The sequence below is a fragment of the Sceloporus undulatus genome, chromosome 6 (genome assembly GCF_019175285.1).
Source record: "Sceloporus undulatus isolate JIND9_A2432 ecotype Alabama chromosome 6, SceUnd_v1.1, whole genome shotgun sequence".
Lineage (NCBI taxonomy): Eukaryota > Metazoa > Chordata > Lepidosauria > Squamata > Phrynosomatidae > Sceloporus > Sceloporus undulatus.
In genome coordinates, this window is record NC_056527.1 from 57,931,927 (window position 1) to 57,945,206 (window position 13,280).

Sequence of the window (13,280 nt, forward strand, 5' to 3'; positions counted from 1 at the left end):
TGGAGGTCTTCTTACAGTGGCTTGCTTCTTTTTCAATCACAGTGAGGTAAGTAAATCACAATTAAAAACCTGACATGTAATATGAAGTCAGATAATTTGCATTAAAAACTAATGTTGATGGCATTTGAAGTACAGTTGATGCAAAAAGCTATCCTGTACATAGCAATAGCAGCTTCACTTATATACCACTTCATACTGCCTAAGCAGTCTCTAAGTCATTTACAACTGTAAGCTAATTGCCTCCAACTAACCGGGTACTCATTTTAGCAACCTCGGAAGGATGCAAGCCTGAGTGAAGCCTGAGCCCGTGGCTGGTATTAAACTCACAATCTTTTAATGGTTTGTGAGTGAGTGGCTGCAATACAGGCATTTAACCACTGCACCATCAGGACTCCTCATGAAGGCATGAATGCAGATTAATTCAGCATTACTTAGGAGTGAGCCAGCATGACATAGTGGTTTGAGTGTTGAACTACAAGTCTGGAGATCAGGTTTCAATTCCCAGCTTTGACATGAAACTCACTGGGTGACTCTGGGCAAGTCACATGCTCTCAGGGGAAGGCAATGGCAAACCTCTTCTGAAACCTTGCCAAGAAAACCCCATGATTAGTTTGCCTTAGGGTCACCATAAGTCAGAAACTACTTGAAGGCTCATAACAACAGCAACAAAGTTACAAGAACAGGCTAAGTCATATTCAGCTGAAGTTAGAATAAACACAAGACAGAGTGACTAGCTGAACATTGCTATCCTACTCACAAGACGGATGTTGTTCTGGGTCTTATTTCAAAAGGATAAGGGAGGAACAAGGGAATCAGCAACCTTGGATTTGATCGGAAATCAAAGTAGTCAGTGCTTTAGGGGGAAGTGACTATATAATGCTAGAATTTGGAATTGTGGGACAGGGTAAAAAAAGTATAGTCAAAGTCCTTGGATTTCAGGAAATCTGATTTTAACAAGTTCAGAGAATTATTGGGTGGAAACCCATGACTAGACATCATAAAGGAAAAAGACACCCAGAAAAGGTGGGAGATCTGAAGGAGGAATTGCAAAAAGCAGTCACACACACACACACACACACACACAAACCAAGGAAAAAAAAATTGGGTAACATCTGAAAAGCCAATGTGGCTGCACAGCAAACTCCAGGAGGAAAAGAAAAGAAAAAGAAGTATCTACACAGAATGGAATCACCAAGGAAGAGTATAGCTGTGTAGCCCAAGCTTGCAGGAAGAGTATAAGGAAAGCTAAAGCTTAGAATGAGCTGAAATCGGCTAGGCAAGCGAGGAGCAACAAAAGTGTTTTCCTCCCAGATACATTTGAGGCAAAAGTATGACCAAGGAGATAGTGTGTCCACTGTATAACAAGGATGGCAAAATGCTAACAAAGTATGATGAAAAGACAGAACTACTCATCACCTAATTTGTTTCATTGCTTTTTCACAAAAAAGAGAATGGTGTGTTTCCATGCAGAAGCAGATACCTTGGCAAGGGATTGCAAATTGATAGAGAGTTAGGAATTACCTAGCTAACCTAAACAAGGTCAAAGCTACAGGGCCAGATGAACTGCATCCCAGAGTATTGAAGGAATTTGCTGATGTACTCTCTGAACCACACTTGCCATCATATTTGAAAAATCTTGGCAAACTTGACTAGTCTTATTATATACATTAAGCACGCCATTAATATTTAACAATCTTATCCCGTACTAAATTTTTATCTATAATTCTTTTCTATTCTTTACTTCTGTGCTTTCTTTATTTGCTCTTTACAATGCTCTATAATGAGTCAAGTTTGGAAAATAAAATGATGACTGATAGTGCACAAAGGAAAAAGAAACACGAAGTAATATGAAGTGTACAATAGAAAATGGAGTTGATAGAATACAGGAAAAATATATATTCATAGGGGACAGACAAATTTGTATCTGTTAGCTGAATGTTACATAATGCCACAACTTATAATTGTAATGGATACAATTAACACAATATTAATAACATTGAAGGGGTAGCTCACAATAATCTGCAACAAAGATAGGAAGAATGAAGAAAGTACACAAACGACATATGTCTTTAATTTGAAGGAAGGGAAGGGATTTTAAATGTAAGCTGTTTTTGTTTAATGTGGTTCGGTGGTGTTATTGTTTTGATATTTTGTCTTTGTTTTTTTTTTCTTTTTTTTGTGTAATGCTTTGTTTGTATGTTTGTATTTTAATCAATAAAATATTAATTAATAAAAAAGAAAAATCTTGGCAAACAGGTGAGGTGCCAAAGGATAGGAAAAACATTGTCCTCCTTTTAAAAAAGGCCAAAAAAGAAAAAGTAAAAAAGAAAAAAGAAAAAGAAAAAGAAAAAGAAAGAAAATATGGGGAACTGCAGACCAATCAGTCTGACTTTAATACTAGGAAAAATATTAGAATAGATTATACAGGAGTCTGTCTGCAAGTATCTTGATGATCACACAAAGATCAGCCGGAGCCAGGACGGGTTTGTCAATATCAGATCCTGCCAGACTAATCTTGCATCCTTTTTCAATCAGGTCACTGGTTTAGTAGATATGGGAGTGCTGTGAATGTCATTTCTCTGGATTTCACAAAGCATTTGATAAGATCCTCTATACATTTTGATTAGCAAACTAATTAATTGAACAATGTCAAATGGATCTGTAATTGGCTGGGAAAATGTATTCAAAGAACTGTCATCAGTGGCTGCCCTTCAGTCTTCAAAGAGGTCTCAAGTGGAGTGTCTCAGGGTTCTATGATAGGTCCGCTGCTCTTCTAACATTTTTATCAATGATTTAGCTGATGGGGTAGCAGGTGTCCTTATCAAGTTTGCAAATAACACAAAATTGGGAGGAGTCGCTAATACCTTGGAAGATAGGAACAGAATTCAGAAGTACCTAGATAGACTAGAAAATTGGGTAGAAATTATTGAAATGAAATTCAGTATAGATAAAGGCAAAATTCTGCAGTTAACCTACAAAAACCAAATGCATAGGTATAGGATGGGGAATACATGGTCAACAGTAGTACATGTGAAAAGGATATTGGGATTATTGTTGGATCATAAGTTGAACATGAGCCAGCAGTATGATGCTGCAGAAAAGAAGGCAAATGCTATTATAGCCTTCATTAATAGAAGCATAGTTTCTTCTTCATGGTCTCTATGCCTCACACAATAGGATTTTGCGCCTACGCAGAGATTCCATTTGGAAGCTGAAAAGCTGAGCAGATTGGTGGGAGCCCTGCCCCCTTGCACATACTGAGCATGCCCACCAATTTAGCTGCGCCTTCAGTTCTCTTTCATCAGCTGCAAGAGAGACATCTCCTTTTGGTAGCTCCTGAACTAGTTCCTCCACGTGTTGATACATTACTTTCATTTTTGTTTTTTCTTTGTTTTTCTTTCCTGAATTTTTTTTCTTGAGCATTGCCGAAGCACTGCTTTGAGCGACAACATTTCCCACTTTTTTTTAGCCCGGATGGGCTCCTCACTCTTAGGCCTCTTATGATCTCCAGAACCTTGTTTAAGCTCTGCATTGGGTGCGGTTGCAAAGTTGCCCTCACCAACGGGCATTCTTTATGTGTTTATTGTTTAGGTGAAGGGCATATTCCAGGCCATTGCCAATTTTGCTGCTCTTTTACTAGTGCAACACTTCGTAATAGAGCCCAAAAGCCAATTTTTTTTTCTGTTGAGAACATTCTCTTTCTGTTGCAACTAAATCCTGTTCCCAGGCTGAACCTCTAACTTCGATTCCGGTCTCCAAGTTACTGAGGATTTCGAAACTGAAATCTTTGACATCAGCATTGAACTCGACACCCCCGACAATGAAGATCTTTGAATCTCTGCCTCCAACATCGAGCTCATCGGCATTGACCTAGCTAGTCAACCTGCCGATGTTGCAGTCACCATCTGCAGCTCGGTCTGCATCACTACAAGTGGCTCCCTCTGCCTTCAGGCACAACAGCCCCAGAAAGCCTAAAAGTGGCTTGATCCTTCTAAGGATCACAACACTGAGATCCAAGAAAAAGCATAAGGCCACAACCTCAGCTCCCCCTAACTCTCCATCGGCCTTGACAACCATGTCGATACCGACTCCAGCCTCTACTGCAGCAGCTGACTTGCAATCAACTATGGCTTTCTTGATGCTGGCCTTGACACCGTCACCAGCTGTACAAGCTCCAACATCGGTCACTGTTTTAGACTCAGCAACGGAAGCTTTGATCCCGCATCGTTGAGTGTATCTCTGCCCCTGACATTGACACTCATGCCATCCATGCCAATAGTAGTCACTCTGCTCACATCGGTCCCAACCTCGGTACCAACACAGCTGTTTGCCTCGCCACCGAGGGCCCATAGACTTTCTATGTCACCTCCTTCTCAACATCATGACGCCTCTCCAGCTTGATCCCACAGGGCCCTGGCTTCGTCTGAAGACTGTGTGAAGCCCTCTCAAGAGTTTTTGAGACCCTATTTCCAGGATTCTCCATATTCTAAAGCCTCCTACATCGCAAGTCATCATGCTTAGGAATACTGGAGAGAGAGAGAGAGACCTCCCTCTTACAGGTCTTATTCTCCATCGTACAGAGATCGTTACTACTACAGGGAGTTCCGCTTGGTTTTCCCCTCTCACAACTGACCTTGTTCCCCATCCTGCTTTCCTAGGCAGATGGACGGTAACTTCTCCAGACCTCCCTCCCCTCCACCTGGTACTACTACGGCTTCTTGACCTCCAAGTCCTCCTCTTCAGATGACACCGGTGGCCCAGATCCAAATATTGACATCAATAATAACACCGATGCATCTGTACCTCCTGCCTCTAAAAAGTTGGAAGGCATGTTCAGAGTCCAACGAAACACAGCTCCATACCCCCCTGACACCTAATTCCCTGGTGGTTGAATCTACTTCCAAATCCTCTGATAAGACACATCTAGCTCCAGTGGGCAAGGAAGGTAGACGTCTTGACATCTTTGGTCATCGCTTCTACTCATCAGCTGCACTCTCAGCCAAGGTTGGTAACCTCCAAGCCTGTATGGGTGCTTACCAGAAGTTCCTCTGGACCAAAATGGTTGCTTTTATCCCCCATTTGCCTGAAGAACAAAGATCAGCGGCTCTGGACTTCTATACAGAAGCTCTCTCGCTGGTGAACTTGCAAATCCACTCAGCGAGACACTCCATTGACTGTGCAGCTAAGGTTATCTCGGCTGATGTAGCCCTTCGCCGCAATGTCTGGCTGAGGTCCATGGACCTTACTGATGATGCCAAGAAACAAATTGAAGATCTTCCACTCCTTTGAGGGTGAAGGTCTATTTGCATCGAAAACTGATGACTCTCTAGACACTCTGGCCAAGGCACACCTTACAGGTAAACGCCTCAGGGTCACAGGTTAAAAACAACAATACAAGAGACAGCAATGGTGCTCTAGATCCACCCCTGCTCAATACTCTAAATTCTGTTCCGGACCATCTTCCTAATATAGGGGCTCCTCTCAACAATCTTTTTGGAGGCCCTATAAACAACATTACCCTCAACAACAGCAACAACAATCCTCTAAAAAGTCCTCTTACACCAAATCTCATTTTTGACAAGTTCTCCGAGACGACACCACCATCCCCTCTTCTCTTTCCATCTCACTTGCCCAGACTCTGACGCTTCTACAACTATTGGCATCAAATCACAACAGACACCTGGATACTCACCATCATTCATTTGGGCTACACCATAGAGTTCTCCAGTACCCCACCTCTAGGCGTTTTTTGTTCCACTCCATCTTCACCTGCTGTTCAAGAAGAAATCTCTTCCCTTCTTGACAAAGGTACCATTCAAAGGATACCACCCAGTTGCTATTTCTCCCAGTACTTCACTGTACTCAAAAGGGACGGAGGCCTTCACCTTATCCTCAACCTGAGGGGCATAAAATTCTACATTGAACTCCGCAAATTCAATATAGTAACACTCCAATCCATCCTCCCCTTTCTCCATCATGGACATTGGTTCGCATGTATAGATTAAAAATATGCCTATTTTCATATTGCCATCAAGACTCATCACTGGAAGTTTCTATGCTTCGCTGTCGACGACAATCTCTTTCAATATACCGTCCTTCCCTTCGGCCTCTCTACTGCCCCCCGTGTATCTGCAAAATGTGTGGCAGCGGTGGTATCTCATCTTCGTCTCCAAGGGATAAAGATTTTTCCCTATCTAGACGATTGGCTGCTGATGTCCTCCTGCACGCAACTTTTCCAGGACATACATACCACTCTCTCTCTCTCTCTCTTCTAACAGAATTGGGTCTCACTGTTAACCCCTCCAAATCTATCCTGGAACCAGTGAAGGTGATAGATTACATCAGTTCATCTCTAGCCTCAATAATTGTTATGTCCAAATTGATACAGGCAACCTGTTTGACCTGAGTAATGAAAATTCCCCTTTTAGTAGACTCTCCCAGCAGGGCTCATACAGACTCTTGAGACACCAAATTTGGTTTTAGACACTATGCATGTAACATTTATTGAAATATAAAGACACAATAGTTATTCAAGCATCAAGAGAGCTCTCTCTCTCACACACATATACTCACACACAAAAGTGGCACTTCACTGAAGCCGTTGATCAGTCATCTTCATGAAGCCGGTGGGAGTCCTGTTGCCGCGGATTCAGGATCACACCTCTGGTTTGGAAAGGTCTCTCTTTTAAGGCTTTCAGCTTCTCCACTTCCAACGTCCACCACCCTTTGGCCTTCGGACAGAAATTTCTTGAATTGATTAGTTCTCTGCATTCCTCCTCTTATCAGTCCATGTCCAAACATTTTCTAACTTATTGCTGTTCTTTACAAAATCTTAGACTGAATGTCCTTTCCTTGTAGATAACACTTGGCAGCTACATCCTGTTTTTCATAGATGCACCATCACCTCGTCAGCAGATTCAAAATTTTCGCTTTGCTTGCCAGGTAACCCCCATATCATGCATTGCGAATCACCATTTTGTTCAGTCTTCTAGTGCCACTTTTCACTCGCACAACTATCTATTTCTCACATACTGACTCATGCTTGTTTGCCCACCAGGAGAGCAGCCACTCTCTGGTCCCATCTCCACTCTGTCTTTTCTTCACACCGTCCCACAGCAAGCAACATCTAATGCCTCCAATGCCTCATGGTCTCCACTATGGTTGTCACCTACCTAGCAAGCCTAAAGTTCAAACCACTTCAAGAGTGGTTACTCTCCTCTTTCAATCACCTCTACGACTGTCAATCCAAAAGGCTGACCCTCCCTCAACATGTTTGAGACTCCCTTCAGTAGTGGCTCCACCTCAGCAATGTTCTCAGGGGAATGCCTTTTCAACCTCCTGAACCTTCCAAGATGGTCACCACCGATGCTTCCCTAATGAGCTGGGGAGCCCGCTACACCCTTGACCTCTCCTGAACTCCTCAGGGTCCTGCCAGCTTATTATTATTATTAAACTTTATTTCTAAAGCGCTGTAATTATACACAGCGCTGTACAAAATCAGTAAAATTAAGAAATATATAAAAGCCTGCCCGAGGCATACACTCTAAAAGTAATAACAATTAGTTAGAGGAACAGATAAAATTACAATGTAGGAAAAAAATACAAATAAAAAAAACCCCATCAGATATAAAAGCAAATCACATCAAATGTTATCAGACATCCAGATGACAATCACAAATTCCCTGAAAACTGGTTAGGGAAGTGATGAGCCGTGCATGCAGAGGAAGAAAGTTCCAGGAATGAGGGGCAGCAAGAGAGAAGGGATGGATCCGGGACGAGGCAGAGAAAATCCTGGGTTGAGAGAGGAGACTTTGGCTACCAGAGCGGAGAGTGCGAATAGGGATGTAGGGAGAGAGAAGATCTTCCAGAAAAGATTCCACTAAGCATTCATACTCCTACAAATGGAAACACTTCTGTACATTTGCCCAGAACAGAGCCGAGTTGACATCACCTGTCCAACTTTCCATGGCCCTAGATTTTCTTTTACACCTTTGGGACCAAGGCTTGTCTTTCTCATCCCTTGAGATCTACCTTTCGGTGATTGTGGCCAACCAGCCCTCTGGCTTGCCCTCTGCCCAGCTGTTCACGTCTCCTACCTTGAAACGCTTCTTCAAAGGCCTCTGACTCCATAGGCCCCCACATGGTCGCTCTCCCTAGTGTTCACACAACTTACCCGGCCTCCTTTTGAACCCTTGGGATTGGCCTCTCTGTGATTGCTCACTCTGAAAGCGGCATTTCTTGTGGCAATCACGTCAGCCAGGAGATCTTCTGAACTGATGAGACCTTTTTAGTTTTTCACAAGAATAAAGTCATTCTTAGGCCAGATATTTCCTTTCTGACCAAAGTGGTATCCTCATTTCACCTGGCCCAAGAACTTGTGCTTCCCAATATTTATGAAAAGACCACCCTGTTTCTTCACAATGTTTTTCCACCTGGATTGCCCAGACTATTTCTCTGGCCTACGAACTGGCTAAATGCCCTCTTCCTGCTGGTGTTCACCCTCACTCCATCAAGGCTGTTGCCTCTTCTGCTGCCTTCCTCAGAGGTGTCCCTCTGCCTGATGTTTGTAAGGCAGCTACGTGATCTCAACCATCCATGATTTTTTGGCACTACCAGCTGGATTCCAGGTCCCGTGGAGATGCCAGTTTGGGGCGTACTGTCCTGTCTTCTTTCTTGCACTGACCTTCCCACCTGCCACAGGTAAGCTTTGTGGTCATCTTATTGTGTGAGGCACAGAGACCACGAAGAAGGACAGGTTGCTTACGTCTAACTGTGTTTCTTCGAGTGGTCATCTGTGCCCTCACACAAACCCGCCCTACCTTCTCTCAGTCAGGTCCCTGCTGATTTTTTGCTGTGGACTTGAACTTAAGGTGGAGCTAGATTGGCAGGACTAGGCATGCTCAGTACGTGTGAGGGGGCATATAGTTTTCAGTACTGTTCAGTACTATTCAGTGCTATTGTCTGCCAACTTAATTTGAAATACAATGTTTTGAAGAAGGAAAAAAGTTAATATTGGAACATACTGTGAATTAACCAAGTTCTTATTTTTAGAGTACACGTGTGATGTGGACTCCTCCTCTTCGTGAAAGCTTCTCGTATCCATTCCTTGTGATTCAGATGCTATTACTGACTTACATTCTCAGGTAGTGTCTATTGTTTTCATCAGTTAAATATTACTAGGTAAAGCAAAATCATTATAATAGGCTATTAATGTATACAATAAAGTGGTATATTACTACTATGTCAACAGTTTTTTTTGTACTGAAAGGTACACCTATATTTTTTATTAATACTGATGTGCTGACATAGCGCTCTTGTGAGCATATCCATCCATGAAAGCAGAGCAGAAAGAAAAATGGATCGAATAGGCTGAAATCATGGCCATCAGTGGGGATCAGTGGAGATATTATATGCATGCTAGTATTCCTTAATTTTCAGGGGTCATATAATGGCAATAGCTGCTCTGCTACTTTCAAGGGTTTTCAAAAAAAATTTAAAGTATACATGCCATGGAACCAATACATTTTATTTTTAATATTTTCCCATTGCTACCATCCTCCCTCCGACTTGACTGGGGGTGGTACAGAAGAATATCAGCATCAGATGTGGCTCAGTATCAGGTTTATCTGTATAGAGGACCTTCCTGAAGTTGCTCATTTGTCTCTTCTTTCAATCTAAATTAGAGTACTGGTGTATTCAGGGCAATCCTGGGTATTTCTTTTAAAAATAGTAAAAGACAATCAGAAGTGACTATAGTAAACAGATCATCAGGATGTTTTCTTCTGCTAACTCAGTGGGCCTCTTTGAATGACACTATTGGTTGGACTGAAGGCCACTATCCTCCCCGTCAGGGGTGGAGGACCCATTAGAATGGTCCGCCCTTGAAGGCTGATGTTTGGTTCCAGAAAGCCCTAGAGGGTTTAATGGTCGGTAATGCCAGTGATTCTGTCGCAGACACGGTTGATTCCTGGAATAGTAATTTCTCCAGGGCAATAGATACAATCGCTCCCAAGTGTCCTTTCCAGTTTGCTTCAAACCACAAACTTTGTTACACAGAATATACTAGAATACTAAAGTCGGCTGGACAGTGACTAGAGTGCTGCTGGTGAAAAACTCGACTCTTATCTGACAAGACGTGCCATAGGGATTTTCTTGATTCCTATGGAGTGACAATAGGTGGAGTGAAGAAATCTTTCTCCTCTGCATGTATTCTCATCCAGCAGAGCTATTCAGCGTGGTAAGGGAACTAATGTAGATGCCCACCACCCAGAACCCTTTATTAGAACCAACTATAGCCTGCTGTGATATATTAAACAACCACTTTGCAGATAAAATCTCTCAGATAAGAGCTGACTTAGACACCAGCATTGCTGCAGAAGCAACAGGAGAGGTGTCCAGCAGCTCCGTGATCAATGTTATACTGGATCAATTTAAGTCTGTGAGTACCGATGATGTGGACAAGCTTCTTGGGAGTAGGAAAAAGACTACATGCCCTTTCGATCCTTGCCCTTCATGACTGACCGTCCAGGAGAGAGAAACAACTAAGATGCTTTTAAGCCCTATAATTAATGCATCTTTTAGGGAGGCCCATTTTTTATCTATCTTAAAAGAGGCAGTGGTAAAACCTCTGCTGAAAAAGTCCTCCCTAGACCTCCTGGAAAAAAATAAATACAGGCTGATCCCTCTTTTACCATTCCTGAGCAAAGTGATTGAGACGGCTGTGGCCATTCAACTCGAAGCAGTCTTGGAGGAAACGGATCATCTAGATCCATTTCAAACCGGCTTTAGGACAAGATATGGAGTTGAGACTGCTATGGTCGCCTTAGTCAATGATCTTTGTCTGGGCATCGACAAGGGAAGTGTTGGTACTTTTGGACCTCTCAGCGGCCTTTGATACCATTGACCATGGTATCCTTCTGGAACTCTTGGGAGATTTAGGAATCGGGGACTGTACTGCAGATTCCAGATGATGATGCTTGGAGGCAGTTGCTCTTCTAAAAGGGAGTTAAAATCTGGTGTCCCTCAGGGCACCATTCTGTCTCCAATGCTATTCAATATTTACATGAAGGCGCTGGGTGAGATAATCTGGAACTGGGGCGGGGTGTTATCAGTATGCTGATGACACCTAAATATGTTTCTCCATGTCTCGGACTGCTGCAGTGACTAAGGATGGCATCTCACCTCTGAATGAATGTCTTAAGGTGGTAATAGACTGCATGAGGAAAAACAGACTTAAACTGAATCTTGACAAGATAGAGGTACTCGCTATAGGGACCCCTAATCTGGGAACGGAGATATGTCAACCAGTTCTGGATGGGGTCACACTTCCCCTAAGTGTGTCCGCAGCCTGGGAGTACTCCTGGACCCGTCACTCCACTTGTCAGCACAGATAGATGTGATGACCCGGAGTGCCTGCTATCAACTTCGACTGATATGCCAGCTGCACCCCTTTCTGGAGCCAGGGCACCTAGAAACGGTGGTACAGTACACCCTCCCTTTACGTGGGGGATCTGTTCCAGACTCCCCCATGTAAGGGAAAAAACATGGATGCTCAAGCCCCATTCAAGTGAATGGGGCTTGTGCGCGAGCCACGGTCACATGCACCGTTGCTTCTTCCGGCATGTGGCACCACTCCTTCAACGCGGCTTCCAGCATATGTTGGAAGCCGCATAAGAGGCGCCTGCATATGACGCGGGCGCACTGTACATGCACTGGCAATCTCTCGACTTGACTTCTGCAATGCACTCTACATGGGGCTACCCTTGTGCCAAGTTCAGAAACTCCAATTGGTGCAAAATATGGCAGCCAGACTAGTCATTGGTAAATTTAGTGTTAACTCTATAAAATGTCTTCATTAGCTGCCAATAGTTTCTGGACCGGTACAAGATTTTGGTTATAACCTTTAAAGCCCCACAGGAAATCCTTCATACAATCCGCCTTGCACACTCAGGTCCTATGGGAAGAACTTGCTACAGCCGAGGAAGACTAGGCTGGCTGTGGTAACCCAGAGGGTCTTCTCATCTGCCATATTTCCTAGGCTATGGAACAACCTGCTGGAGGAGATCCGTCAAATTACCACTCTTGAAGCCTTTAAGAAGCCTGTCAAGATGGATCTCTTCTGGCAGGCCTTTCCAGATTAGCCTCCCCTCCACTGATATTGATTGCTCCTGTCTGCCCCAAGAAAATGTCTCGTCTCTAGTAGGTTTAATCTGATCTAATTTTAATTAATATTTTATATTGTTGTTGTTTTATTTTATCCTCTTTTTAAGGTGGAGAAGGGATTGGGGTAGGGGGATTATCTAGAGCTGGTTTTTACTGTATTATGTATTTTATTGTTATTTTTGTGCTTTGTAACCCACCTCAATCTGTATTATTAATTATTATATATACATTTCTAATTTATAGTCCAGTTTTGATTTTCTGTGCCAGTGATGATTCACTTAATTAATGAGATTTATCCAAAGCTTCATTATTATTTTTTTAAAAATAGCTGTCACTGTTTTAAGTGAAAATTTAATGTGGAACATTTGATTCTTTAATGCTCTTTGTATAAATGAGCAGCCTCATTACTGTTGAATTTACTGTTCGTTTATTCTTTTCCCCAAGGACTCAGAATGTTAATAGAGGAAGCCTGATCGCACTGTCTGTTTCTAATGTTTTTTTCATGCTTCCATGGCGGTTTGCTCAGTTTGTTCTTCTAACTCAGGTAAAATAATAAATTATAATTATACTATTGTAAATTTGTGTCCCAATTTTCCCAGTAAAAATAAGCAGTGCTTGTTAAGGAAAAAGCAACATGGGATATACAGTGAATGAAATAAAACATGTATGTAAGAGTCAGGGTGACTCAGCAAGAGCAATTAGAAGCCACACAGGTGTGAAAGGTAATGTAATTAACAAGTCCTAAATGCCAAGGACAGAAATGCAAAGTGAATAATTGAACACACCTGAGAGTTGTTAAAGTGGACAAGGTGAGATGATGAAATCATTAATTATGGGATGAACCAAGAGAGCCAATGAAAATGGTTGTACACGCCCACTGGGTGGAAACAGACACCAGTGGGTGGTATCTTGCAATGACTATAATAATGGCTATGAATCCCAATGTATTTTGTGGGTAGTATTTGTGGAGGAGTATTGTAGTGTGGAGTTGTATATAGTAGAATAAAGTAGATCTTTTATATAAGACTACTGAGTTGTCTGGTGTCTTGGGTGAAGTTACAAGAGCCAGCTGGATCCTGAAGAAGGGTGAAGACTTCTGTGGAAGCAAGAGTGAGAAG

General features: G+C 42.6%; 1 protein-coding gene across 2 annotated transcripts in view; it reads left to right on the forward strand.

The window, feature by feature from the left end:
- Positions 1-13,280, forward strand: part of LOC121933461 (probable C-mannosyltransferase DPY19L1) — a 96,081-nt gene continuing 82,801 nt past the window's right edge. The window contains exons 1-2 of one of the 2 annotated variants that reach the window (XM_042473234.1): positions 1-46; positions 12,607-12,706. In XM_042473234.1, coding sequence (XP_042329168.1) covers positions 12,665-12,706 — 42 coding nt within the window. In that variant the 5' untranslated portion in view covers positions 1-46; positions 12,607-12,664. Of the gene's footprint in view, positions 47-12,137; positions 12,199-12,606; positions 12,707-13,280 lie in introns of those variants that run through there. The other variant, XM_042473233.1, reaches the window with a different exon arrangement.